This window comes from Saimiri boliviensis, chromosome 11, assembly GCF_048565385.1.
Source record: "Saimiri boliviensis isolate mSaiBol1 chromosome 11, mSaiBol1.pri, whole genome shotgun sequence".
Taxonomy (NCBI): domain Eukaryota; kingdom Metazoa; phylum Chordata; class Mammalia; order Primates; family Cebidae; genus Saimiri; species Saimiri boliviensis.
Genome location: NC_133459.1, coordinates 86,837,967 through 86,863,957, shown reverse-complemented (window position 1 = coordinate 86,863,957; position 25,991 = coordinate 86,837,967). Strand labels below are relative to the sequence as shown.

The following is a 25,991-nucleotide window of genomic DNA, read 5'->3' as shown; positions in this document are numbered from 1 at the left end:
TAAAATTGGAAGCGGAGCCTGAAGATGGGATTGAATTGCTGTTATCTTGTGAAACAAGTTGAATGGATGAGGAGTTGCTTCACAGGGATGAGCAAAAAAATGGTTCCTTGAGATGGAATCTATTCCTGGTGAAGATGTTGTGAACATTGTTGACATGACAACAAATAATTTAGAATATTTATCAACTTAATTGATAAAGCAGTGATAGGATTTGAGAGGACTAACTCCAATTTTGAAAGAACTTGGTAGAATGAGATCAAATAGCATCTCATGGTGCAGATGAATCTTCTGTGAAAGGAAGAGTCAATCAATGCATCAAACTTCACCATCATCTTATGTTAAGAAATTGCCAACAGCCACCTTAACTTCAGTGACTATCAATATGATCAGTCAGCAGCTATCAACATTGAGGCAAAACTCTACACCAGCACAAAGATTACAACTTGCCGAAGGCTCAGATGATCATTAGCATTATTCAGCAATAAAATATTTTTAAATTAAGGCATGTAATTTTACTTTTAGACATAATGCTATTGCACACTTACTAGACTTACACTACAGAATAGTGTAAGCGTAAGTTCTACACGTATTAGGAAACCAAAACTTTGTGTGACTTACTTTATTGCAACATTTAATTTATTGCAGATGTCTGGAACCAAATCTGCAATATCTTTGAAGTATACCTGTGTGAGTGTGTGTGTGTGTGTGTGAACTTATTTAAAATATCAAAAGCTATTCATTAACAAAAGAACCCAAGAATCCCCACTAAGAAAAAAGTGCTTAAAATATTCTTGGTTCCTAAAGCTTTGTTTACATTTCTAATGTGAGTTTTCTACTTTTCTTGTGTGCCAAGGAAACGAGAGCTAACTGGGACAGGTATCAGGAAAGTCCACGGAGCCTTCCAGAATGAGGAGGACAAAAGAAAGCTGGCAGGACGGTGCTTGCAAAGGTGTGAGTGTGCAGCATCTGTGGCTTTTTCTGACCTCTTCTCACCCCTGCCCCTCAACACCCATCTTCAAATTCAGGTCAGATGATTGAGACAGGCCTCTGCTGATTCCTAACAGCTGCATGAATTGCTTTTACTTTCAATTTCAGTTTTACTGCCCCATCCCATTTATGGAAATGACTAGCTTCCTCAGCTCCTTTTCCCCTTTATAAAGGAGGGACACAAAAGAAAGTAGAAGGAAGAAAGAGTGCCAGGAGATTGTGAAAGGCAACTGAAAACGGAAAACTTGGACCTGTGGTGCTGTAGAGCAGGTATGTTTGCTTTCCTTTGCATGCAACTTAGTCCAACTCAAGCATCCGGGCACGCTGCATCGCCCTGGATGTACTGCTCCCTGAACATCAACTCAGGACAGCAGTGAATGGCCTGGAAAGAGCCCTGGTGGGCGCCTGCCTGGCTACCTCTATCGGGCCCTGTGGCAGACTCCGAAATGCAGAAAACAAGGAGCTTCCAGGCAATTATAATCTGAAGGGAGAGTTTCTTTTCTTTCTTTTCTACCTTTCTAATGGTCACACTTAGGAAAGGTTCAGAGTAAGAGCTCTATAACTATGTAGAAATAGAATTTAGTCCCTACATTGCTGGTCTTTATTACTTAAAAATAATTACATAGTCCAAACTCGTGTATGTGCTTGTGTGTGTGTGTGTGTGTGTGTGTGTGTGCGTGCGCGCATGCACGCGTACTGTTTGTTCATCATAGAAAAATCAGAGTCACTTGTAGCTCTTGCTAAACAGATAGATACTTAGGCCTGGAAATCTGGGTTCGAACAATCCCTTCAGGTGATTCTTAACGTATGTCAGAGTTTGAAAACCAGTCCTGAATAGAATTGAACAGCTGTATTTCATTTAATAGAATTTAAAAGTTCTCTGGTTTCCTCACAGCTAAGAAATCATAGAGCTGGTTTATATAAAGTTGTTTACAGCCACATCTTCCTACAGCTTCCTTTATTGTTCACTTCCAAGAAGGGACTGTACAGTTGCAGTCACTGCAACGTGACGAACACATCACACATCACATTCCGATGCATTTCCTTGTAGAAGTCAGGGCCTCGGGCTTGATCTCCGTTTTCCTCACTCCCCTCCGTGAAGAATCAGACAAGAGCAGGTTGTACAGCAACAGTGTGCTTGACCTTTACTGTTTCACTCTGGTGAAAAATTTATTTGTAGTTTTTGTTTCTTAGTAATTTACAGTTTGCATATTTTGTTGAGCTATATAATCTAATGGACCAATTATTATTATATAGCTTAACCTCCATCTAACTCAACTTTTCCTGAAATGCTATTTTGTGCTGCATGCCATGTTAAGATATAAGCTTGTAATGTCTCATTTTATTATCGAAACACCCTCCGGGTTGGATGTATAATTTAACTCACAGACCCCTTTAATTAACAGGCTCAGCTAAGTGATAGGCCTTGGTTGAGGCCACATACGTAGTGAATGATAGAACTGGTATTTTTTATGGCATCAGATGCATCTTGAAATTTGACATATAAATACAAAAGTGAGTATTTGAGACATTTGAAGACAATATTATGTTTACATATTCTGATTATAAAAAAATAAATATCATAGAAAACAATTTTAATTTTATGACAATAAAAGGTACACCAGGAGATCCATAGAACAATTGTACTTTCAATACTAAATTTATGGAATTAAACTTCACCTTAAAAAAAAATTACAATAAAATCCCATATGCCTTTCACCTTGATTCACCCAACAGTGACAGTGACATTATCTCTCAAAAGGAAATCTAACTTATCTATATGTAGTCTAGAGAGATAAATCTCTCTCTTGATATATCTCTAATTTATCTCTATATAATATGCAGTGTTATATGTATTGTTGTTCTAATTTTTTAAAAATTCTCATTTGTGGGAGTAACTCTCGCCGAGAACCTGACCCTTCTAGGCTAAGTCTTTAAGCCTGTACTTTAATTCTTTAGATTCTAGACATTCTCCTACTTCCCTTTTGAAAAAGATAGGCTGTATTCTCTAAAATTTTCTCATCCCACATGGATTCTTCCCCTTCTCCCTCCAATTTCCATCACTTTTCTAAACCTGTAGATAAAAAATGAGCACATAAAGTCACATTGATAAAGAACATGTTTTAGTGTATGATCATCATTAAAAAGTTACTACTGCAGGTTACTTATCAAAGAACTTGTAGGATAACCACTGTCTTTGTCAGTTTATCAAAGCTTTCATATTTACATTTTTGTTTTGTGGTGAAATATGCATAATGAAATTTATTATTTTAACAATTTTAAGAGTATACTTCAGTGACACTAATATGTTTGCATTGTTGTGCAGCCATCTCCAGAATCTATCCAATATTATAAACTGAACCTCTTTACCTTTAAACAATGATTCTTCCTTCCCTCTTCCCTCAGCCCATGGTAAGTAATTATGCTTCTACTTTCCATCTCAATGTATTTGACTATTCTAGTACGTCATACAAGTGGAATCATTTAACATTTGTTCTTTTGTGTCTGGCTTATTTCACTTGGCATAATGTCTTCAAGATTGGTCTGTGTTGTAGCATGTGTCATAATTTCAGACACTTTCATGATTGAATAATATTCCATTGTAGGTATTTACTACATTTTGTTGATACCATCTCTTGATGGACATAAGGGTTGTTTCATCTTTTGGCTATTATAATGCTTCCATAAACATCGGTGTTTGAGTCCCTGCTTTCAGTTTTTTTTTTTGTTTTTTTTTTTTTTTGGTGTATATACACAGAAATGAAATATTTTGATGTTAATTCTATGTTTCTTTTTTTTAGGAACCACCATACTTTTATTCACAGTGGCAGTATCATTCATATTTCTACTAGCAATACACAAAGGTCCCAGTTTTTCCACATCCCAGCTAATACTTGTTTTCTGCTTTATTTATTTTTTGAAAATAATAGTTATCTTAATGGGTGGGTGTGGAGTACTACCTCACTGTAGTTTTGCTTTACATTTCCCCAGTGATAACTGATGTTGCACATGTTTTCAGATGCATATTATGGTCATTTATAGGTCCTCTTTGGAGAAATATTCATCCCAGGGCATTTTCAATTGAAACTTTGTCACTGTTGAGTTGTAGGAGTTCTTTATGTAGTCTCTCAGATATGTGATTTGCAAATATTTTCTCCCATTCTGTGGATTTCCTTTTTACTATGTTGACTGTGCTCCTTGATGCACAAAAGTTTTTACTTTTGATTAAGTGTGGTGTATCTATTTTTTTCAGTTTTCTGTGGTTTTGATATCACACACAAGAAATCATTGATACTGGAAATCCAAGTTAGGCAGAACATATACCAGAAAAGATAGCCCCTGGTCAGAATATCGGGTCATAAATAAAGTCTGTTCTACTCCCTCCAATTCAGGGAAGGGAAGTGGAAACTGAACTGCCACCTCCTCCAGACCAAGACCATGTTTTTGAGGCAAATGGGTAGGGAAAGGACAAGCAAAACACTATGGAATCTCTTACCATTTTGAATGTGCCTTATTTTTTTTCTACTGGATGTTTGCTTGGTTGCTGTAGACCTTTGACTATTTTCTAGAGCTTCTATAAGATAATTTTAGCCAGTTTTTCCATTTTTAAATGTCTCCTAAGAGAGAAGGACTTAGAACTTCATAGTGTGCCATTTTGCGCAATTGTCTAGATTTGTAATCCTGGCTCTATGATTTATGCACTCAGCCTTTGTGAGACTGATTTATCTCATTTACATATATATGGGTACTATAATCTCTAACTTGCAGGTTCTTATAAGCGTCAGTGAGATCAGATATTTAAGGCAGGTATCACAGGTCTTGGAATACTGTCAGCCCCCTATTATGATAACAATTTCTTGAATTTTATTTTTACTATTGAAGAAAAATGATGGAGATGATAAGATACTATGCTTCATCACTAACACCATTACGGATTTGGGGGAATGATGGAGGAAGCCTTTTGTAGTTCACTACTGCTAGGTTACATGTTGTCTCATAGAAACGCAAAAGTCTCATCAATCCTAAATTTATGGGTGCTTGGATAACTGAGGCAGAGAATGTAACCTTATTTCTGTTAGGAGGCTCTTCTAGGTTGGCAGTTGCCATGGAATCTGGACCCAACATGTTGGCTCCCATTTGCCTGGTGGAAAACAACAATGAACAGCTGTCAGTGAACCAGCAAGCTATACAGATTCTTGACCAGATTTCTCAGCCAGTGGTGGTGGTGGCCATTGTTGGACTGTACCGTACAGGCAAATCCTACTTGATGAATCGTTTGGCAGGACAGAATCATGGTGAGTGGTATCCTGGGACACAGGTCAATTGCTTGATTCCAGCATTTTAATGCTCTAACCTAGGCATGTAAAGGGGAAACCCAATTCCTTTCAATAAACGAAACTTCTCATTCTAATTCTCACCGCCAAGTCACTACCTTACTGTAACCTGTCCCCATATTCTTTACTTTAAGGAAAATATCCTCTACTAGTACTCAGAATCCTACCATGTCTTGTGTAATCAAGTCCTGGGCTCCTGTAATTGTGTTGCCTTTTTCTTATAACATTTGCTTTCTTTATGTAATGTTCCCATCAACATACAAAGATGTTTGAACCTGTGTCATCTTAAAAACCAAACCCTTCCTGAATTTCATATCCCATTGTGGCCAGCAACTCCTGTTTGTGTGTGTGTGTGTGTGTGTGTGTGTGTGTGTGTGTGTGTGTGTGTGTTTAATTTTTGTCTTTAATCACTTCTCAGTGCAAAAACATTCTCTCAATCTCCTTTTTTGAGTGTTTTCCTTCTCGCGTCTTTCTTCAACTCACTCCTCTCTGACTTTGAACCCAACTGCTTTTTTTTTTTTTTTTTTTTTTTTTTGCACTTTAGGTTCCGAGGTACATGTGCAAAACATGCAGGATTGTTGCATAGGTGCATACATGGCAATGTGGTTTGCTGTCTCCATCCCCCACCTCACCTATATCTGGCATTTCACCTCCTGTTATCCCTCCCCAACCTCATTACTTTCCTCTGTCCATCCCCTATTCCCCCTCTAAAACAGACCCCAGAGTGTCATGCTCCCCTCCCTGTGTCCATGAGTTCTCATTGTTCAACACCTGCCTATGAGTGAGAACATGTAGTGTTAGCTTTTCTGTTCTTGTGTCAGTTTGCTGAGAATGATGGTTTCCAGATTCATCTATGTCTCTACAAAGGACACAAACTCATTGTTTTTTATGGCTGCATAGTATTCCATGGTGTATATGTGCCACATTTTTCTTATCCAGTCTATCATCGATGGGGATTTGGGTTGGTTCCAGGTCTTTGCTATTGTAAGCAGTGCTGTAGTGAACGTATGTGTGCATGTGTCTTTATAATAGAATGATTTCTTATCCTTTGGATATATACCCAGTAATGAGATTGCTGGGTCAAATGAAATTTCTATTTCTAGGTCCTTGAGGAATTGCCACACTGTCTTCCACAATGGTTGAACTAATTTATAATCCCACCAGCATTGTAAAAGTGTTCCTATTTCTCTACATCCTTTGCAGCATCTGTTGTCTCCAGATTTTTTAATGATCATCATTCTAACTGGCATGAGATGGTATCTCAATGTGGTTTTGATTTGCATTTCTCTAATGACCAGTGATGATGAGCATGTTTTCATTGTTTGTTGGCCTCATAAATGTCTTCTTTTGAAAAGTGTCTGTACATGTCCTTTCCCACTTTTGAATGGGTTTGTTCATTTTTTTTTCTTGTAAATCTGTTTTAGTTCTTTGTAGATTCTGGATATTAGCCCTTTGTCCGATGAATAGATTGCAAACATTTTTTCCCATTCTGTTGGTTGCCGGTTCACTCTAACAATTGTTTCTTTTGCTGTACAGAAGATCTGGAGTTTTATGAGATTCAATTTGTCTATTTTGCCTTTTGCTGCCATTGCTTTTGGTGTTTTAGTCATGAAGTCCTTGCCTATGCCTATGTCCTGAATGGTTTTGCCTAGGTTTTCTTCTAGGGTTTTTATGGTGTTAGGTCTTATGTTTAAGTCTTTAATCTATCTGGAGTTAATTTTAGTGTAAGGTGTAAGGAAAGGGTCCAGCTTCAGCTTTCTGCACATGGTTAGCCAGTTATCCCAACACCATTTATTAAACAGGCACTCCTTTCCCCATTGCTTGTTTTTGTCAGGTTTGTCAAAGATCAGATGGTTGTAGATGTGTGGCATTGCCTCTGAGGCCTCTGTTCTGTTCCCTTGGTCTATATCTTTGTTTTGGTACCAGTACCATGCTGTTTTGATTACTGTTACCTCGTAGTATAGTTTGAAGTCAGGTAGTGTGATACCTCCAGCTTTGTTCCTTTGGCTTAGAATTGTCTTGGCTATGTGGGCTCTCTTTTGGTTCCATATGAAATTTAAGGTGGTTTTTTCCAGTTCGGTGAAGAGGGTCATAGGTAGCTTGATGGGGATAGCATTGAATATATAAATTACTTTGGGCAGTATGGCCATTTTCACAAAATTCAGTCTTCGTAACCATGAGCATGAACTGTTTTTCCATCTGTTTCTGTCCTCTCTTATTTCCTTGAGCAGTGGTTTGGAGTTCTCCTTGAAGAGGTCCTTCATGTCCTTTGTTAGTTGTATTCCTAGGTATTTTATTCTCTTTGTAGCAGTTGTGAATGGGAGTTCACTCTTGATTTGGTTCTCTGTTTGTCTGTTATTGCTATGTAGGAATACTTGCTATTTCTGCACATTGATTTTGTATCATGAGACTTTGCTGAAGTTGCTTATCAGTTTAAGGAGATTTTGGGCTGAGATGATAGGGTCTTGTAAATGTACAATCATGCCATCTGCAAATAGAGGCAATTTGACTCCCTCCTTTTTTTAATTGAATACCCTTTATTTCTTTTTCTTGCCTGATTGCTCTGGCCAGAACTTCCAGTACTATATTGAATAGGAGTGGTGAGAAAGGGCATCCTTGTCTAGTGCCAGATTTCAAAGGGAAAGCTTCCAGTTTTTGCCCATTCAGTATGACATTGGCTGTGGGTTTGTCGTGAATAGCTTTTATTAATTTGAGATACATTCTGTTGATACCTAGTTTATTGAGAGTTTTTAGCATAAAGAGCTGTTGAATTTTGTTGAAGGCCTTCTCCGCATCTATTGAGATAATGATGTAGTTTTTTTCTTTGGTTCTGTTTATGTGGTGGATTACATTTATAGACTTGTGTATGTTGAACCAGCCTTGCATCCCCTGGTGAAGCCTACTTGATCATGATGGATACTCTTTTTGATGTCCTGTTGCAATCGGTTTGCCAGTATTTTATTCAAGATTTTTGCATTTATTTTCATCATGGATATTGGCCTGAAGTTTTCTTTTTTGTTGAGTCTCTGCCAGATTTTGGTATCAGGATGATGTTGGTCTCATAAAATGATTTGGGAAGGATTCCCACTTTTTGGATTGTTTGGAATAGTTTCAGCAGGAGTGGTACCAGCTCCTCTTTGCATGTCTGGTAGAATTCGTCTGTGAACCCATCTGGACCTGGGCTTTTTTTGGTTGGTTGACTATTAATTGCTGCCTCAACTTCAGCCCTTGTTATTGGTTATTCAGGGTTTTGACTTCTTCCTGGTTTAGGCTTGGGAAGGTGCAAGTTTCCAGGAATTTATACATTTCTTCCAGGTTTAGTGGTTCATGTGCATAGAGTTGTTTGTAGTAATCTCTGATGGCAGTTTGTATATCTGTGGAATCGGTGGTGATCCCCTTTATCATTTTTAATGCATCTATTTGATTCTTCTCCTCTCTTTTTTTTTTTTATTAATCTGGCTAGTGGCCTGTCTATTTTGTTGATCTTTTCGAAAAACCAGCTCCTGGATTTATTGATTTTTTTGAAGGCTTTTTTGTGTCTCTATCGCCTTCAGTTCTGCTCTGATCTTAGTTATTTCTTGTCTTAGGCTGGCTTTTGAGTTTTTTCGATCTTGCTCCTCCAGCTCTTTCAATTTTGACAATAGGGTGTTGATTTTAGATCTTTCCTTGATTCTCATATGGGCATTTATTGCTATAAATTTCCCTCTAGTCACTGCTTTAAATGTCTCCCAAAGATTCTGGTACATTGTGTCTTCATTCTCATTGGTTTCAAAGAACATCTTTATTTCTGCCTTTATTTCATTGTTTATCCAGTCAACATTCAAGAGCCAGTTGTTCAGTTTCCATGAAGTTGTGTGGTTCTGAGTTAGTTTCTTAATCCCAAGTTCTAATTTGATTGCACTGTGGTCTGAGAGACTGTTTGTTATGATTTCTGTTATTTTGCATTTGCTGAGGAGTGATTTACTTCCAATTATGTGGTCAGTTTTAGAATAGATATGATGTGGTGCTGAGAAGAATGTATATTCTGTGAATTTGGGGTGGATGGTTCTGTACATGTGTATTAGGTTGCTTGGTCCAGATCTGAGTTCGAATCCTGGATATCTTTGTTAAATTTCTGTCTCATTGCTAATATTGACAGTGGAGTGTTAAAGTCTCCCATTATTATTATGTGGGAGTCTAAGTTTCTTTGTAGGTCGTTAAGAACTTGCTTTATGTATCTGGGTGCTCTGGTATTGGATGCGTATATATTTAGGATAGTTAGCTCTTCTTGTTGCATTGATCCTTTTACCATTATGTAGTGCCCTTCACTGTCTCTTTTGATCTTTGTTGGTTTAAAGTCTATTTTATCAGAGACTAGGATTGCAACTCCTGCTTTTTTTTTTTTTTTTTTTTTTTTTTTTTTTTTTTTTGAGACCAAGTTTCGCTCTTGTTACCCAGGCTGGAGTGGAATGGCGCGATCTTGGCTCACCGCAACCTCCGCCTCCTGGGTTCAGGCAATTCTCCTGCTTCAGCCTCCTGAGTAGCTGGGATTACAGGCACGTGCCACCATGCCCAGCTAATTTTTTGTATTTTTAGTAGAGACGGGGTTTCACCATATTGGCCAAGATGGTCTCAATCTCTTGACCTTGTGATCCACCCACCTCGGCCTCCCAAAGTGCTGGGATTACAGGCATGAGCCACCGTGCCCAGCATTTGCTCTCCTTTTGTTTGGTAAATCTTCCTCCATCCCTTTATTTTGAGCCTATATGTATCCTTTCACATGGAATGGGTTTCCTGGATACAGCACACTGATGGGTTTTTACTTTTGATCCAATTGCCGGTCTGTGTCTTTGGATTGGGACATTTAGCCCATTTACATTTAAGGTTAATATTGTTATGTGTGAATTTGATCCTGCCGTTCTGATGCTAGCTGGTTGTTTTGCCAATTTGTTGACCCAGTTTCTCCATTGTGTTGATGCTTTTTATCATTTGGTACATTTTTGGAGTGACTGGTACTGGTTATTCCTTTCCATGTTTAGTGTTTCTTTCAGGAGCTCTTGTAAGGCAGGCCTGGTGGTGACGAATCTCTTAGCAATTGCTTGTTTGTATGAAGGTTAGTTTGGCTGGATATGAAATTCTAGGTTGAAAGTTCTTTTCTTTAAGGATGTTGAATATTGGCCCCCACTCACTTCTGGCTTGTAGGGTTACTGCCAAGAGATCTGCTGTGAGTATGATGGGCTTCCCTTTGTCGGTAACCTGACCTTTCTCTCTGGCTCCCCTTAGCACTTTTTCCTTCATTTCAAACCTGGTGAATCTGATGAGTATGTGCCTTGGGGTTGCTCTTCTTGAGGAATATCTTTGTGGAGTTCTCTGTATTTCCTGGACTTGAATATTGGCCTGCCTTGCTAGTTTGGGGAATTTCTCCTGGATAATGTCCTGACGTGTGTTTTCCAGCTTGGATTCATTCTCTCCATCACATGGGGTTCTCTGTATTTCCTAGACTTGAATATTGGCCCGCCTTGCTAGGTTGGGGAAATTCTCCTTGATATCCTGAAGAATGTTTTCCAGCTTGGATTCATTCTCTCCATCACATTCAGGTACAGCTATCAAACATAGATTAGGTCTTTTCACATAATCACATGTTTCCTGGAGACTTTGTTCATTTCCTTTCACTCTTTTTTCTCTATTCTTGCTTTCATATTTTATTTTATTGAGTTGATCTTCAATCTCTGATACCCTTTCTTCTGCTTGGTCAATTCGGCTATTGAAACTTGTGTGTGCTTCGCAGAGTTCTCATGTTGTGTTTTTCAGCTACATCAATTCATTTATATTCCTTTCTAAGCTGTTTATTCTCATTAGCATTTCATCAAACCCCTTTTCAAGAGTCTTAGTTTCTTAACATTGGGGAAGAACATGTTCTTTTATGTCAGAGAAATTTGTTAGAAGTTTGTTCACCTTCTGAAGCCTGTTTCTGTCAATTCATCAGACTCATTCTCCATCCAGCTTTGTTCCTTTGCTGGTGATGAGTTGTGATCCCTTGGAGGAGGAGAGGCATTCTGGTTTTGGGTGTTTTCATCCCTTTTGCACTGGTTTCTTCCCATCTTTGTGGATTTATATACCTGTGGTCTTTGTAGTTCTTGACTTTCAGATGGGGTCCCTGAGTGGATGTCCTTGTTGTTGATGATGAAGTTCTTTCTTTCTGTTTTTTAGTTTTCCTTCTAGCAGTCAGACCCTCTGCTGTAGGACTGCTGGCAGTCCACTCTAGACCCTGCTGGCCTGGGGGTCACCTGCTGCAGCTGCAGAACAGTAAGGGTTGCTACCAGTTTCTTTTTTAGTTATCTTCATCCCAAAAGGATACCCACCAGATGTCAGCCTGAGCTCTCCTTTATGAGTTGACTCTGGATATACGGTGGTTGGGGAGCTGCTTGAGGAGTCAGTCTGTTCCTTATGAGAGCTCAAGTGCTGAGCTGTGAGCTCCAATGTTCTGTTCAGAGCTGCTCGGCAGGTACATTTAAGTCTGTGGCAGCAGAACTCATAACCGCCTTTTTCCCCAGGTGCTCCATCCTGGGAAGGTGGGGTTTTATTTATAAGTTCCTGAAATGCTGCTGCCTTTTTTCAGAACTGCCCTGCCTAGCAAGGAGGTACCCTAGTCACAGGCTGCCCGCAGAGGTGTTGCTGAGCTGTCGTGGGCTCTGCCCAGCTGCTGTGTGAACTTCCTTGTGGTTTTGTTTATAGAGGTATAGTTAGAACTGCCTCAGTAATGGTGGACTGTGTTGGTAATGGCAGACTGCCTTGGTAATGGCAGATGCCCTTCCCCTAACAGAGCTGGAACGTCCCGGGTCCAGCTGCACTTGCTGTGAAGCTCTCAGTCCAGAGTGATTCAGATTGCTGGTCTTTGTTGGGGTGGGACACATCAAGCCAGATCACTTGGCTCCCTGTTTTTCAGTTGAATGGGCAGCTATGTTTCTCAGGTGTTCCAGGTGCCAGTTGAAACGGCCGCCCAGATTTGTGTGAGTTTTTGTGTGGAGACCTGCTGTGCTGGCTGAAACAGCTGTGCTGAAAACTCGTGTCACTTTTCAGCCCAGGAATCTCCTGGTCTGTGGGCAGTAATAACTCATTTGGAAAGGCAGTGTTCACTCATCCTCTGTGTTGTTCTCACTGGGAACTGCACTCCAGAGCTGTTCCTATTTGGCCATCTTGAATCCGCTTCCAAACCATATCCATACCTCACCACTTTTTAAGATGTTTTTGCTTTCAGTGACCTCAATTTTGTCTGATTCATGGATTCTTCATCTCCATTTTGAGCCCTTGCTTGGCATCATTATCCCATTTAATGTCTCTTGCTTTATGAAATAGATGACTCACAGAAAGAGCCATTCTCTAGGAAATACAGGAAGTACCATTTTGTATGCTGGGATAGTTACAATCCACCAGTCTGACGCTGTGGCCCCAGGGCTACTTAGCTGCTCTGCTGTCTCTGTGCTTAGCTTCCTCCTCTTCCCTGCAGGCTTCCCTTTGGGATCCACGGTGCAGTCTGAAACCAAGGGCATCTGGATGTGGTGTGTGCCCCACCCCTTCAAGCGAAACCACACCCTGGTCCTTCTGGACACGGAGGGTCTGGGTGATGTGGAAAAGGTAAGGCAAATAGTCACAGACACATTCTTTTCTTTCTGGATTTTCTCCTGAACTCTTCATGAACCTTGTAGTTTAACTGCTGTGATCTATTTCTGAAATCTAGAAGTCCAACTATAGTGAGTGAGGCAAACTTTGGCCTGTTTAAATAGACTTTTCTATAAGATTAGATATCATGGTATTGTTGCGGGAAATCAGGAAACTGGATGAGGTTACAGGAGGATTTATTTAAGGTGTACAACAGCTCAGTGGATTCACATCCAAAGGACTGAGCCCTGGATAAACTAAGTGAGGGCTTTTTATGCATCTCAGGGCGCAAAAAGAAGCCAGTTTACAGAAGCAAGAAAAAAAGCAGTCAATTCAGGGACAGGCTTACTCAGGACTCTTGGTATGTGGGCCCGGTGGCCTTATCTCAAATCCAGGCTGGTGCAGACCAGTCCTGCAGGGCTCTGCACTAACCTCCTTCTTTGATGTTTGCAGCTCTATCCTGTTTGGACATTTCTCATGGCCTTCACTGTGTTATTTAGATACAAAACAGTCAAACAATACATGGGAAACAGATATCTATAAATTCTTAGGTTTACTCATATTACAAGGGCAAGGATTAGGGAGAAAATTTATGTTTTCCTCCAGACAGTGAGGGAGTGTTGGGAAAGTTCTCAGAGCACATTCTCTTGAGCTCTGGCTTCTAAGATACTTTATCAAGGTTCCTCCCAGAGCCTGAGGCAGTTGACTGTCTCTAATCCAACACAGAGAGCCTATCTCTCTCCTTTATATGATTTTATTTTCTTTAATTTCTGCCTCAGTATATTAGGTAAAACATTCTTTTATTTCTTGGCACTGTGGTGAATGATTTGATTCAATTTGATAAAAACTTGTTAAGCAGCTCAGTTCCAGGCTGCTGGGCTAAGTAGCATAGATATTGGTAAAGAAAGTAAAGGCCCTCAGTATCATAGAGGAGACCAGATACATGCACTCAAATTTGATGTTGTGTGACTGGGAAAGAAGCAAGTTTTCGAGACGGAGGAGTTTGAACTGCAATGCAATCCCTGCCCTCTGTCAATTCCACAAGGAGGTCTGTAGCTGGAATGGCTTCTTTGAGTTTTCCTGTTTTGGAACAAAGGTGTCAGACCTTCATCCCTCATGCTGATTACTCATTGGAAGTCTCACCTGTAAGGCTTTCCCATTAAGGGAGCTGACACCTGTGATTCAGGCAGCACATCACAGCTTTCACCATGTGCAGTTGCTTGTAAGAATGCCTTGATAGGAAAGAGGAGAAGTATTGACCCAATCCCAGGTGATGAGGAAGGATGCATTTGAGGGTCAAAATTAAGAGAGTTAGGTTTATATATTTTATATGGTGAAACTAATCAACTACCCACATAGCATTCTGGAAGGCTTTGAGACAATTCCAACTGTACTAGTTCTATGAAAGTATGTGTTTTCCCCACAGCAAACATTTTAAGATGAATATTTGGTATTTAGCTTTCTATTAATATATAAAATGAACAATTTGTAACTTTTCTTAGTTTGAAACTTATTTGAAAATAGTTTCTAAATTTCTCTAGTCTTTGTTTGTGTCCAAACAGGAGTTCTGTTTATTTTTCAGCTTTAGTGAGGTAAAATTGACAAGTAAAATTGTATATATTTAATGTGTGCAGCTTGATGTTTTAATATGTGTATACGTTGTGAAATGATCACCAAAATTAAGCCAATAATATAGTCAACACCTCACATAGGTACGGTTTTTGTTTTTTCCATTCTCTTTTTTTTTGGAGGTGAGGGTGAGAACACTTAAGATATATACTCTTAGCAAAATTAGTATAATATTGTTAATTATAGTCACTCTGCTATACAGTAGATCTCAAGAGTTTACCTTGCATAACTGAATTTTTGTGCTCTTTAACCAACATCTCTACATTTCTTCCACCTCCAGGCCCTGGCAATCACACTGTTCTACTCTCTGATTCATGATTTGTGCATCTTTTTACATATCTGCTTTTCATTTGTAGGTTTTTTGCTAAGAAATGTATATTCAGGTCTTTGCTAATTTTCAATGAGATTATTTATTTTTTGTTATTGAGTTGGCATGAGTTCTTTATATAGTTTGGCTATTAACCCTTTATCAAATTTATTGTTTACAAATATTTTCCTCCCATTCTGTAGTTAGCATTTTCACTAAATTGATGATTTTCCTTTGCTGTGCTGAAACTTTTTAGTTTGATGAAGTCCTGCTTCCCTAAATTTTGCTTTTTTTCCCTGTGCTTTTGATGTCATATCCAAAAACATCATTCCCCAAACCAATGCCAAGAAGCTTTTTCTCTATATTTTCTTGGTAGTTTTATGGTTTTATATCTTTTCCCCAACTACTATCTAACTAAAATTTTATATATTTGACCAGCATCTCCCAGCCTTCTCTTTCCTCTCCCCACTATTCCCTGGTAACAACCATTCAACTTTCTACTACTATGAGCTCAGTTTTTCAGATTCCACATATAAGTGAGGTCATGTAGTATTTGTCTTTCAGTATCTGGCTTATTTCACTTAGCTTAATGTCCTCCAAGTTCATCCAAGTTATTGCAAATGATAGGCTTTCCTTCTTTTTAAAGACTAAATCATTTTGTTATGTTTAGATGCCACATTTAAAAAAATTCATTCATGTGTTGATGGAAACTTAAGTTGACTCCATGCCTTAGCTATTGTGAGTAACACTGCAATAAATACAGAAGTGTAGATGTCTCAACATCCTCATTTCATTTTCCTTGGATAGATACACAGTATTGGGATTTCTGGATCCAGTTTCTGGTTTTACATTCAAGTCGCTAATCCATTTTCAGTTGTTTTTATATATGATGTGCAATAGGATCAAATTTCACTCTTCTGCATGCATGTAGATACCCAGTGTTCCCAGTACCATTTGTTGAAGAGACAGTCTTTTCCCATTCTGTGTCCTTGGTACCCTTATCAAAGGTGAACTGACTATTAATGCAGAGGTTTATTTCTGGGTTCTCCATTGGTCTGTATACCTGTTTTTATCCAAGCACCATACTATTTTGGTAACTGTAGCTTTGCAACATGTTTTGAAATCAGGAAGTGTGATACCTTTTTCAAGATTGCTTTGATTACTCGGGGTATTTTATGGTTCCATGTTAATTTTAGAATTGCTTTATATGTATGTGTGTGTGTGTGTGTATATATATATATATATATATATATATATATATATATATTTTTTTTTTTTTTTTTTTTTTTTTTTTTTGAGACAGAGTTTTGCTCTTGTTACCCAGGCTGGAGTGCAATGGCGCAATTTTGGCTCACCACAACCTCCGCCTCCTGGGTTCAGGCAATTCTCCTGCCTCAGCCTCCTGAGTAGCTGGGATTACAGGCATGCACCACCATGCCCAGCTAATTTTTTGTATTTTTAATAGAGACGGGGTTTCACCATGTTGACCAGGATGGTCTCGATCTTTTGACCTTGTGACCCACCTGCCTCGGCCTCCCAAAGTGCTGGGATTACAGACATGAGCCACCGTGCCCGGCCCTTTTATATTTCTTAAAGAATGTCATATATGTGTACCTATGCAACAATCTTGCATGTTCTTCACATGTACCCCAAAACCTAAAATGCAATAAAGAAAAAAAGGTAAAAAAAAAAAAAAAGAAGAATGTCACTGGGGCCTGGACATGGTGGTTTATGCCTGTAGTCCTAGCACTTTGGGAATTTGAGGCAGGGAGATCACTTGAGGCCAGAAGTTCAAGACTAACTTGGGCAACATAGTGAAGCCCTATTTCTATAAACAAACAAATAAATAAATAATATATCATTGTAATTTTTATAATTACTGTAAAGCCATATATCAGTGATATACTTCTGTCTAAATAGTTTATTGTTTGTCTTGAGTTCCACATCCAAGAAGAATTCTGATTACTTTTTAAAAATTAGGGTTTGGAAGAAAAAGGAAATGAATAGTATTTTCTACCTCTAGACTCCCATAGAATCTTCTGGAACCATGTAAAAATTTCTACATCGCAGTTTTTACATTTGCTCTAGGAACCAGCTATATACACCGTTTGGAGTAGAAATAACTTCTGGATTATTCTATAATTTAGAACACTATAATTTATATAAACAAGTTAACCTTGCCCTGCCCTTCATCAACTCTGTACCTGAGCTCACTATCCAATCTTGAGTACTTATCCTTTGCTCAAACTCTATGCTTATTGCAAAGACCCCTGCAGTCTATAATTTCTAGTTTTGTTTCTCTGAGTCTTTCTACATGCAGAATCACTTTCATTTCTTCAAATCCACATTCTACCAATTCATAATCAGCTCATGACTTCCAGGAAACTTTCATAATATCACACACACTTTTTCCAACTTTAATTGCACTAATCTTCCTTGATAGACATATTTTTAAATTTAATATTATAGCTATATATTCCACTCATATACATTACTAAGATGTAATCTTTTTATAAATATTGTTATTTTTATTGAATTTATTGTTTTGAATGTTTGTCATTGCTTTGAAACAGCCATCTTGAGAGTAACAAGTGTGATTATTAAATTTGTTTTTCTAAACATAGGAACAGTAGGAAACGTTTGCAGTGCCTATAAATATTTGTTGAATTTAATTAGATATAATTAGAATCCCAGCTATGTCTACTGTGGTATATTTTGTATGGCTCATAGCCCACAAATATGTGTAGCCTGAAGAAGTGCTGATACCCATCGTGAATACCCAAGTTAGAAGCAGATGCAGTACTCATTTTTCTGTACGTACAATTTCATGCAATTGAGGAAAAAGAAAACTCTTTAATTATTAGAACCCTTTTACATATAAAGAAATTGTGATGAGAATACATATTGTAATTATCAAAGCTATTATTTGCATTTATGTCTATCTTATTTGTACAGCATGTACGTTAGCTGAAATCATAAAAGACAGACTCATAAACTAAATGTCTCCATGAATTTCTAAAGACTGTACTCCTAAGTCCTTTAATGTGCTTTTTAGGGTGACCCTAAGAATGACTCCTGGATTTTTGCTCTGGCCATTCTCCTGTGCAGCACTTTTGTGTATAACAGCATGAGCACCATCAATCACCAGGCCCTGGAGCAGCTGCAGTATCCTTCCAGGAAATGAACCACCATGTTTTGTTTGACTTTATGGGAATAAAGATCAAGTCATTTCCTCCTTTCCTTTCATTTAGTTACCATTGGTGCATCATAGGAGGTACAGAAGAAAAGAAAGTGTTTATAACATTTTTATAAAGGAAATGTGGCAATTGTGGACAGGGGGTTTCTTTTCCTTAACCAAGTCCTAGTTATGTGACAGAGCTCACAGAACTAATTAAGTCGAAGTCATCCCCAAGTTCAGATGAAGCAGAAGATTCCACAGAGTTTGTGAGTTTCTTTCCGGACTTTATTTGGACTGTACGGGATTTCACCCTGGAACTAAAGTTGAATGGTTGCCCTATCACAGCAGATCAGTACCTGGAGAATGCCTTAAAGCTGATTCAAGGTATCAGCACTTGATCTGGTTTGTGGGTGGTCCAGTTGGGTATGGGCTCTGCTAAACACTGTTAGTCATCTCTAGGGTTGCCTTTGTGTTTTAGATTGAGGTCTGTAAATGTGGGCAGTGAGAGGTATGTTGAAAAGCTCTTGGGACTAGAGATGAGTTTAGTTAAGAAAAGTAGAGCCTAAAGTAGAGAGAAATTATTCAAGACAAATGTGTTCTTTATATAATTTGTTCTTTAGCATTCAAATTATAAATGTTCCACAGTGGGTGCTAAGACTTTCTAAGGAACAGTTACTTGTCATCCTTATTTTGCCCTCTGCTTTTCTGTGTATAAGAAAACAATTGACTGAATGATTGTTAGCCATGAAATTACAATGAAATGCCTGCAAATAAACATGTATGTGTATGTTAGTTCGTTTTACAATGCTGTAAAGGAATACCTGAGACTAGGTGTTTTTAAAGCAAAGATGTTCATTTGACTTACAGTTCTGCAGGCTGTACAAGCATGGCACCAGCATCTGCTTCTGGTCAGGACCTCAGGAAGCTTTTACACATGGTGGAAGGAGAAACGGTTCCAGGAATGTCACATGACAAGAGAGGGAGCAAGAGAGAGAGAGAGAGAGAGACAGACAGACAGACAGAGATTAGGTCTCAGACTCTTCTCTCTCTCTCTTTTTTTTCTTTTACCAATTGTATTTTATATTCAGAGACTATATGTACAAGTTATTACCTGAGTAAATTGCATGTTGTGGAGTATGGTGTATAGATTATTTCATCACACAAGTAATGAGCAGAGAACCTGATAGGTAGTTTTTCAATCCTTACCCTTCTCCTACCCTCCACCCTCACATTGTCCCCAGTGTCTTTTGTTCCTCTCTTTGTGACCAGGTACACTCAATGTTTACCTCACACTTTATAAGTGAGAACATGCTGTGTTTGGTTTTCTGTTTCTTTATTAATTCTCTGAGAAGAATTGCCTCCAGCTTCATCTATGTTGAAGTGAAGGACATGATTTCATTCATTTTTTATGGCTATGTAGTATTACATGGTGTATATGTACCAAATTTCCTTTATCCGGTCCACTATTGATGGACATTTAGGTGGATTTCATGTGTTTGCTATTGTGAATAGTGCTGCTATGGACCTACACGTGCATGTGTCTTTACAGTGGAATGATTTCTGTTCCTTAGTTTATACACCCAATAATGGGATTGCTTGGTCAAATGTTAGTTCTGTTTTAAGTTCTTTGAAAAATTGCCAACTTGCTTTCCACAGTGGCTTAAATAATTTACATTCTTACCAGCAGTGTATAAGTATTCCCTTTTCAGTGCAACCTTGCCAGCAACGTTTTTTTTTTGTTTGTTTGTTTTTTGTTTTTAACTTCTTATGAATAGCTATTCAGACTGGTGTGAGATGGTATCTCATTGTGGTTTTGATCTGCATTTTTCTAATGATAAGTGATGTTCAGCATTTTTTTTTTGTATGCTTGTGGGGTGCATGTATGTCTTTTTTGGTAAAGTGTCTGTTTATGTCCTTTGCCCACTTTTAAATGGGATTCTTCATTTTTTGCTTGTTAATTCATTTAAGATCCTTATAAATTCTGGATATTAGATCTTTGGCAGATGTATACTTTACAAATATTATCTTCCATTCTGTGACTTGTCAGTTTACTCTGTGGTAGTTCTTTTGCTCTGCAGAAGCTCTTTAGTTTAATTACATTCCATTTGTCAATTTTTGTTTTTGTTGCAATTCCTCTTGATCATCTTCATTGTAAAATCTTTGTAGGGCCTATGTCCAGAATTTCCGAAATGGTATTTAAGGATTGCTATAGTTTTAGGTTGTACATTTAAGCCTTTAATATATCTTGACTTAATTTTTGGATATGGTATAAGATAGGGATCCAGTTTCACTTTTCTGCATATGGCTAGCCATTTATCCCAGCACCATTTGTTGAACAGGGGATTCCTTTCCTCATTGCTTGCTTGTGGCAGACTTTGCCAAAGATCAGATAGTTGTAATTGTGTGGCTTTATTTCTGGGTTTTCTCACCTATTTTGTTGGCCACTGTGTCTATTTTTGTACTAGTACCACGGTGTTTTGCTTACTGTAGCCTTGTAACCAAAGCAGTATAATTTGAAGTCTTCCGAATTTTCTTACCAAAGTCATAGCAATGTTACAAGTTTGATGTGCAAAGAAGTATTGAACATTTATGTTAAAGGAGTTCTATAAATGTAGAAGACTATAAAGATACAACAAACTCTGTAAAAAACATCTTTAGGTCTCTTATACCAAGACTGTTTTCACTATATTCTCTGTTTTTCTTATCCCTAAGGTAGGAATCCCAGAGTCCAAATGTCCAATTTGCCCAGAGAATGCATCAGGCATTTCTTTCCAAGACGGAAGTGTTTTGTCTTTGACCGGCCAACAAATGATAAAGACCTTCTAGCCAATATTGAGAAGGTGTCAGAAAAGCAACTGGATCCTAAATTCCAGGCGCAAGCAAACATTTTCTGTTCTTACATCTTCATGCATGCAAGGACCAAGACCCTCAAAGAGGGAATCACGATCACTGGGAATCGTGAGTCTCCTTTTTACATTTTAGTAGGGCCTAATGTGTTGAATATGTTGCATAACGTGTTTTTCAGCATTTTTGTTAGATTCTATATAGGACTATGTGTATACAGGTATTCATATTTCGTGAAGAAACATATATATTTTATCTGACTTATTGTAATTTACAAACCCCTCTCTGACATTGTAAATTTTGTTACTGATATCTGTGGATTCCACATATCTAAAATATTCCTCCACTGATAAGAAAATAACTAACTGGGTATAAAACAGATATATCCTTTTTTTCTTTGGGGAAGTCCTGTGTGTTTAGTATTCTTTGAAAAGAGAATACAAAAGATATTTTGGAAGTTTAAAAAAGTCTGGGAATAAATATTAGTCCATATGTCCATGAAAATCCATTGGTAGCTTCAGAATTAGTAATAAATATAATAAGATTTACCCTGCCTTATTATTTACCTGTGTAAAAATCTTCCTTATATTTTCTAAATGAGAAATTATATTTCCTATGTCCTCTAGTATGTTAGATGAAAGTAGATATTTAAATTTTTTAGCACTGTGGTCTGAAGAACTATAATAATGAAAAACCAATAAGAAACTGAAAGTGATAATAGCAGAAGCAGGTAGGAGTGTGTGTGTATGTGTATGGGGTAAGAGGTAGGACATGTGCACGTGTGTGTGTGTGTGTGTGTGCGTGCATGCTTAGAAATGTAATGTCAGAGTCTTGGATCCCATTGAGCTTCAACTCCATATTTATCCTCTGAATTTCCTGGTTTATTCAGGGCTAGGGATTTTGGTGGTGACCTATGTAGACACCATCAACAGCGGAGCAGTGCCTTGTCTGGAGAATGCAGTGACAACTCTGGCCCAGCGGGAGAACTCAGCAGCTGTGCAGAGGGCAGCTGACCATTACAGCCAGCAGATGGCCCAGCGAGTAAGGTTCCCCACAGACACGCTCCAGGAGCTGCTGGACGTGCACACGGCCTGTGAGAGGGAAGCCATTGCAATCTTCATGGAGCACTCCTTCAAGGATGAAAACCAGGAATTCCAGAAGATGCTCGTGGTAATTTGTCTCAGTTATGGCTGTTCATGATCTTTCCCTTTGAAGAATGTCACTTCTAGTTGCCTTTATTGATCTCAAGGCTCATCTCTTACTGAGAAATAACTTACCTTGGATTCTCATGAAGAATAGAGTTTCAAAAGACTACATATCCCTCTTTTATCTCCTCAAGACTTGGGCACTTATCAAAAAAATTTCTGATAACTGAGGTAAAATCAGGACAAACTCCTAAGATCCTCCTTAAGTGAACACTTCTAAGGATTCTAGAGCTGCCCTAGAGGTGACCCACAAGTCACCTCTGAGTGATGCACTTTTTCTAAACACAGTCTACTTTTCCCAGGAACCAACACTTATCTTACCAGACCCTCATTCTAGGGCGTTGTTCAAATTATAGTTCTCCTTATTATATCATTGTATTACTAATGACAAGGAGCACAAGATGCTACAGCTGTAAAAAAGCAGAGATTGTAGAATTCAATCCCATCATGTCACAGATGAGAAACTGAGAAGAACCCATAAACTTACAGAGAGTTTTCATGGTGGTGAATATTTCAAGTTTTGTTTTTCTGATTCAGTCCACATCTACTCCACTAGAATGTTTTTCTCATATAGACTTCAGTTAGATTGCCATCTCTACAGGATTTTGTAGAAATTTTTTTTCCTCTTTTTATTTTTCCTGGTGACATCTCTACATTTCCCTTGCAGAAAATCATAGTGAGTAAGAAGGAAGATTTCTTGAAGCAGAATGAAGAGTCATCTCTTCAGTACTGCCAGGCTAAACTCAATGAGCTCTCAAAGGCCCTAATGGAAAGTATTTCAGCAGGAAGTTTCTCTGTTCCTGGAGGGTACAAGCTCTACATGGACAAAAAGGAAAAGATTGAACAGGACTATTGGCAAGTGCCCAGGAAAGGAGTAAAGGTGAGGAATACGGAAAGCATGGGGAAGCTTATACGATGGAGTAAATGGAGGCTTCAGCACTAGCCATAATGAGAGAGCAGTGGGATAGCGTAACATCTTAGTTTTTGATGTCCACTCTTTATCATTTACTAGAATAGAAATGTTTGTTCCCATTATATATATATAAAAGAAATGTTTATTCCCAAAGAAAGAATAACATTCTTAGAAATCTGGGAGAGATAGAACAAAAATTATTCGTGTGGAAAGGGCTGGCTATTTACAAGGTTAAATTAGAGTGTTTGTGCTCCAATCTGATCAAAATAAGAGAGTGAAATAGACAATTGCATACACAGTAATAACACTTATAGACCTATGAAAATGGGATACATACGTGGTTGTAATAAACATAATAGTAGTAATAATACCATTAACATATTCATCTGTTGAAAGAAATAGACAATTGCATAGAGAGCAATAACGCTTATGGACCTGTGAAAATGGAATGCATAGGTGGTGGTAATAAGCATAGTATTAGTAATAATACAGTTAACTTATATTCAACGGTTGTAACCTCAGGCATACTGTTAAACTATTTTCTTAGACATTTTAATGTAATCTTCCAAATGACTTTAAAAGCATCGTTAATTTGGAAATTTTATAGGTTGGAACTTAGTGCCCAAAGACAATTAAATAACTTGCCTAAAGTTCCAGTTAGCAAGTAACAGGAAAAAGTAACAGCACATATCAGCAGCATTTCACACTGGAAGGCAAATATATAAAAGCATTAAAGATTGTGGGATTGTAGAACTGTACCTAGTTATGAGTGGCTGTAACCAAGAACAGCTACAGGGAGGTAGCACTGGAAGAGGAACTGGAGGGAGACAGGAAGCAGATGAGGAGGGCCTCTGGTCACACTAAGGAGCTTGCATACTTTATAGGGAGCCACTGTAGAATTTGAAACATAAAGAAAAAATTATATGGACATACTTGTTTATGTAACATTAATCTTCAGAACCTAGATTTTCAAGAACTTAGTCTTTTAAAGAAATCTAAGTTTTCGACTTTTTCTTTGTTCCACAGGCAAGAGAGGTCTTCCAGATATTTTTGCAGTCTCAGGCGGCAATAGAGAAATCCATCCTGCAGGCAGATAAAGCCCTTACTGATCGGGAAAAGGAAGCAGCAGGTATGGGGCAGGTCTCAGCTTATAGCAAGATAAGTAGATTCCTGCAATGCTTTCTGACAGATCCAGCAAGAAGACTTTCCCAAAACAAGGAGTTTCTTCTTCTGTGGAACACACACTCTGCTTAATCTTCCAGGGTAGCTGTGGTTATGGTTGTACATCAGCCAGCCAGGCAGGGCCTTTCCCGTCACATTCTGACATGTGTTCTTGATAATGTGAACCCGAGTGAATTCTGTGATTTCCTGTCCCCACTACTTTCAAAGTTGGTTTGATCTCTGAGCTCAGAAGGGTAGAGATGAGTCTTCATCTATTATTTTCTTCTCTTTCTGAAACCTTCATGGGGTAGTGGAGCGGGCCAAGAAGGAGGCAGCTGAGAAGGAACAGGAGCTTTTAAAACAGAAATTACAAGAGCAGCAGCAACAGATGGAGGCTCAAGAGAAGACTCTTAAGGAAAACATAGCCCAACTGAAAGAGAAGCTGGAGAAGGAAAGAGAAAACATACTGAGAGAGCAGAATATGATGTTGGAGCATAAACTGCAGGTAAGTCTGTCCATGCCCTCAGCAGGCCAGATAGTCCTTGCCCAGGTACCTCAGGAAGGGCTGGTGAAGGTTACAGCCGCGTTGTGGAAGGAGGCGCATCACCATTTGCTGCTTGGGAGTTATTAAAAGCCCTGAATCCTTTTAAATTTTTTTAAGATGTCTTTGATTTCTGCTCTATACTTAGATCCTGAAGAATGCAGGTTGACTATGGCCCCTACAAGTCCTTGGAGAATATAAATAGAGTTCAAGTTGCCATTTTGGGAGATTTTAAAAATAATCTCAGGAGGCCTAGTTAAACAGATAATCCACTCACGTGTATTCGATATGAGCAGGAACGGGTTTGCTTTATCAGTAACACAAATTATCAGCTCTACTACCCCTCAAACACCCTGAGGTAGATCCATTCTGATATACAACTCTGAAATTTCCAGACTTATATAGACAAAGAAGGAACAATCTCTAAACATGCTGCAGTTGTTTTCCTGTATAGATAACTTGCTCATGTTAGCACACAGTGTAGGGGAAATTCTTGCATTGTCCATCTGAACGTTCCCTCATAAGAGATTTTAGATCAGCTTATAAATTCCTGTTATTTTTGATATGGGTGACCATGCCACCCAAGTAAGACTGTGAATTTATGCAATCAGACCAATGATTACCTCTCAAATGGCATTCTTAGGGCAGGAATATATAGCATTTGTCCTCATACCTGGGTTAGGACCTTAACAAAATCATAATAGTAGATAGGTATTAATAAAGTTGTAAACTATGCTTCCTCACAATGTCTAGGTCCAAATTCTCCTCTGATAGTTGAGAAATAGTTTTTAGGAGTAAAATTAAGACTGTTCAACAAAATTTTTAAATACAAAATGCAATTCCTAAAAGAATAGGGATTTTAAAAATTTTACTTTGCTCCTTGCATGTTTTTAGGCCCAAAAGGATTTGCTTGAAGAAGGATTTAAGAAGAAATCTGAGGAGATGAATGCAGAGATAAATCAATTAAAAAATAAGATTGATACTACAAAAAGTGGTAATAGACCCTGGATTGTACAAGCCTTGGATAGACTTGGCAATGCAATAGTTTCTTCAGTATTTTCTGAGGATGGTAAATTACTTGATCAGATTGTCAAAGGCATAAGTTCACTATTTAAAAAGAATTCTAAATAAAATATTGTAGATTGTGGATACATACTTTGACATATTTTTGGTCTGTATGTTTTCCATTTTTATTCAGCAACATTTTAAATATAAAAAGTACTTACTGAAGGATATTAGTGCCTGGCCCACATG

General features: G+C 38.2%; 1 protein-coding gene across 2 annotated transcripts; it reads left to right on the top strand.

Annotated features, from left to right (window-relative positions):
• The first annotated feature begins 1,114 nt into the window (after positions 1–1,114).
• On the top strand, positions 1,115–25,888 carry LOC101030093 (guanylate-binding protein 6-like). 2 transcript variants are annotated; one of them, XM_074381151.1, is made up of 12 exons: positions 1,115–1,257; positions 3,314–3,399; positions 5,067–5,282; positions 12,808–12,935; positions 17,951–18,060; positions 18,261–18,457; positions 20,786–21,031; positions 21,807–22,087; positions 22,790–23,002; positions 24,062–24,164; positions 24,508–24,701; positions 25,632–25,888. In XM_074381151.1, exons 3-12 carry the CDS (start codon positions 5,093–5,095, stop codon positions 25,866–25,868), a joined length of 1,899 nt encoding a protein of 632 aa, XP_074237252.1. In that variant the 5' UTR covers positions 1,115–1,257; positions 3,314–3,399; positions 5,067–5,092; the 3' UTR covers positions 25,869–25,888. The 2 variants fall into 2 exon arrangements, with proteins under 2 accessions (XP_074237252.1, XP_010329418.1); XM_010331116.3 differs by lacking the exon at positions 3,314–3,399.
• Positions 25,889–25,991: the final 103 nt, after the last annotated feature.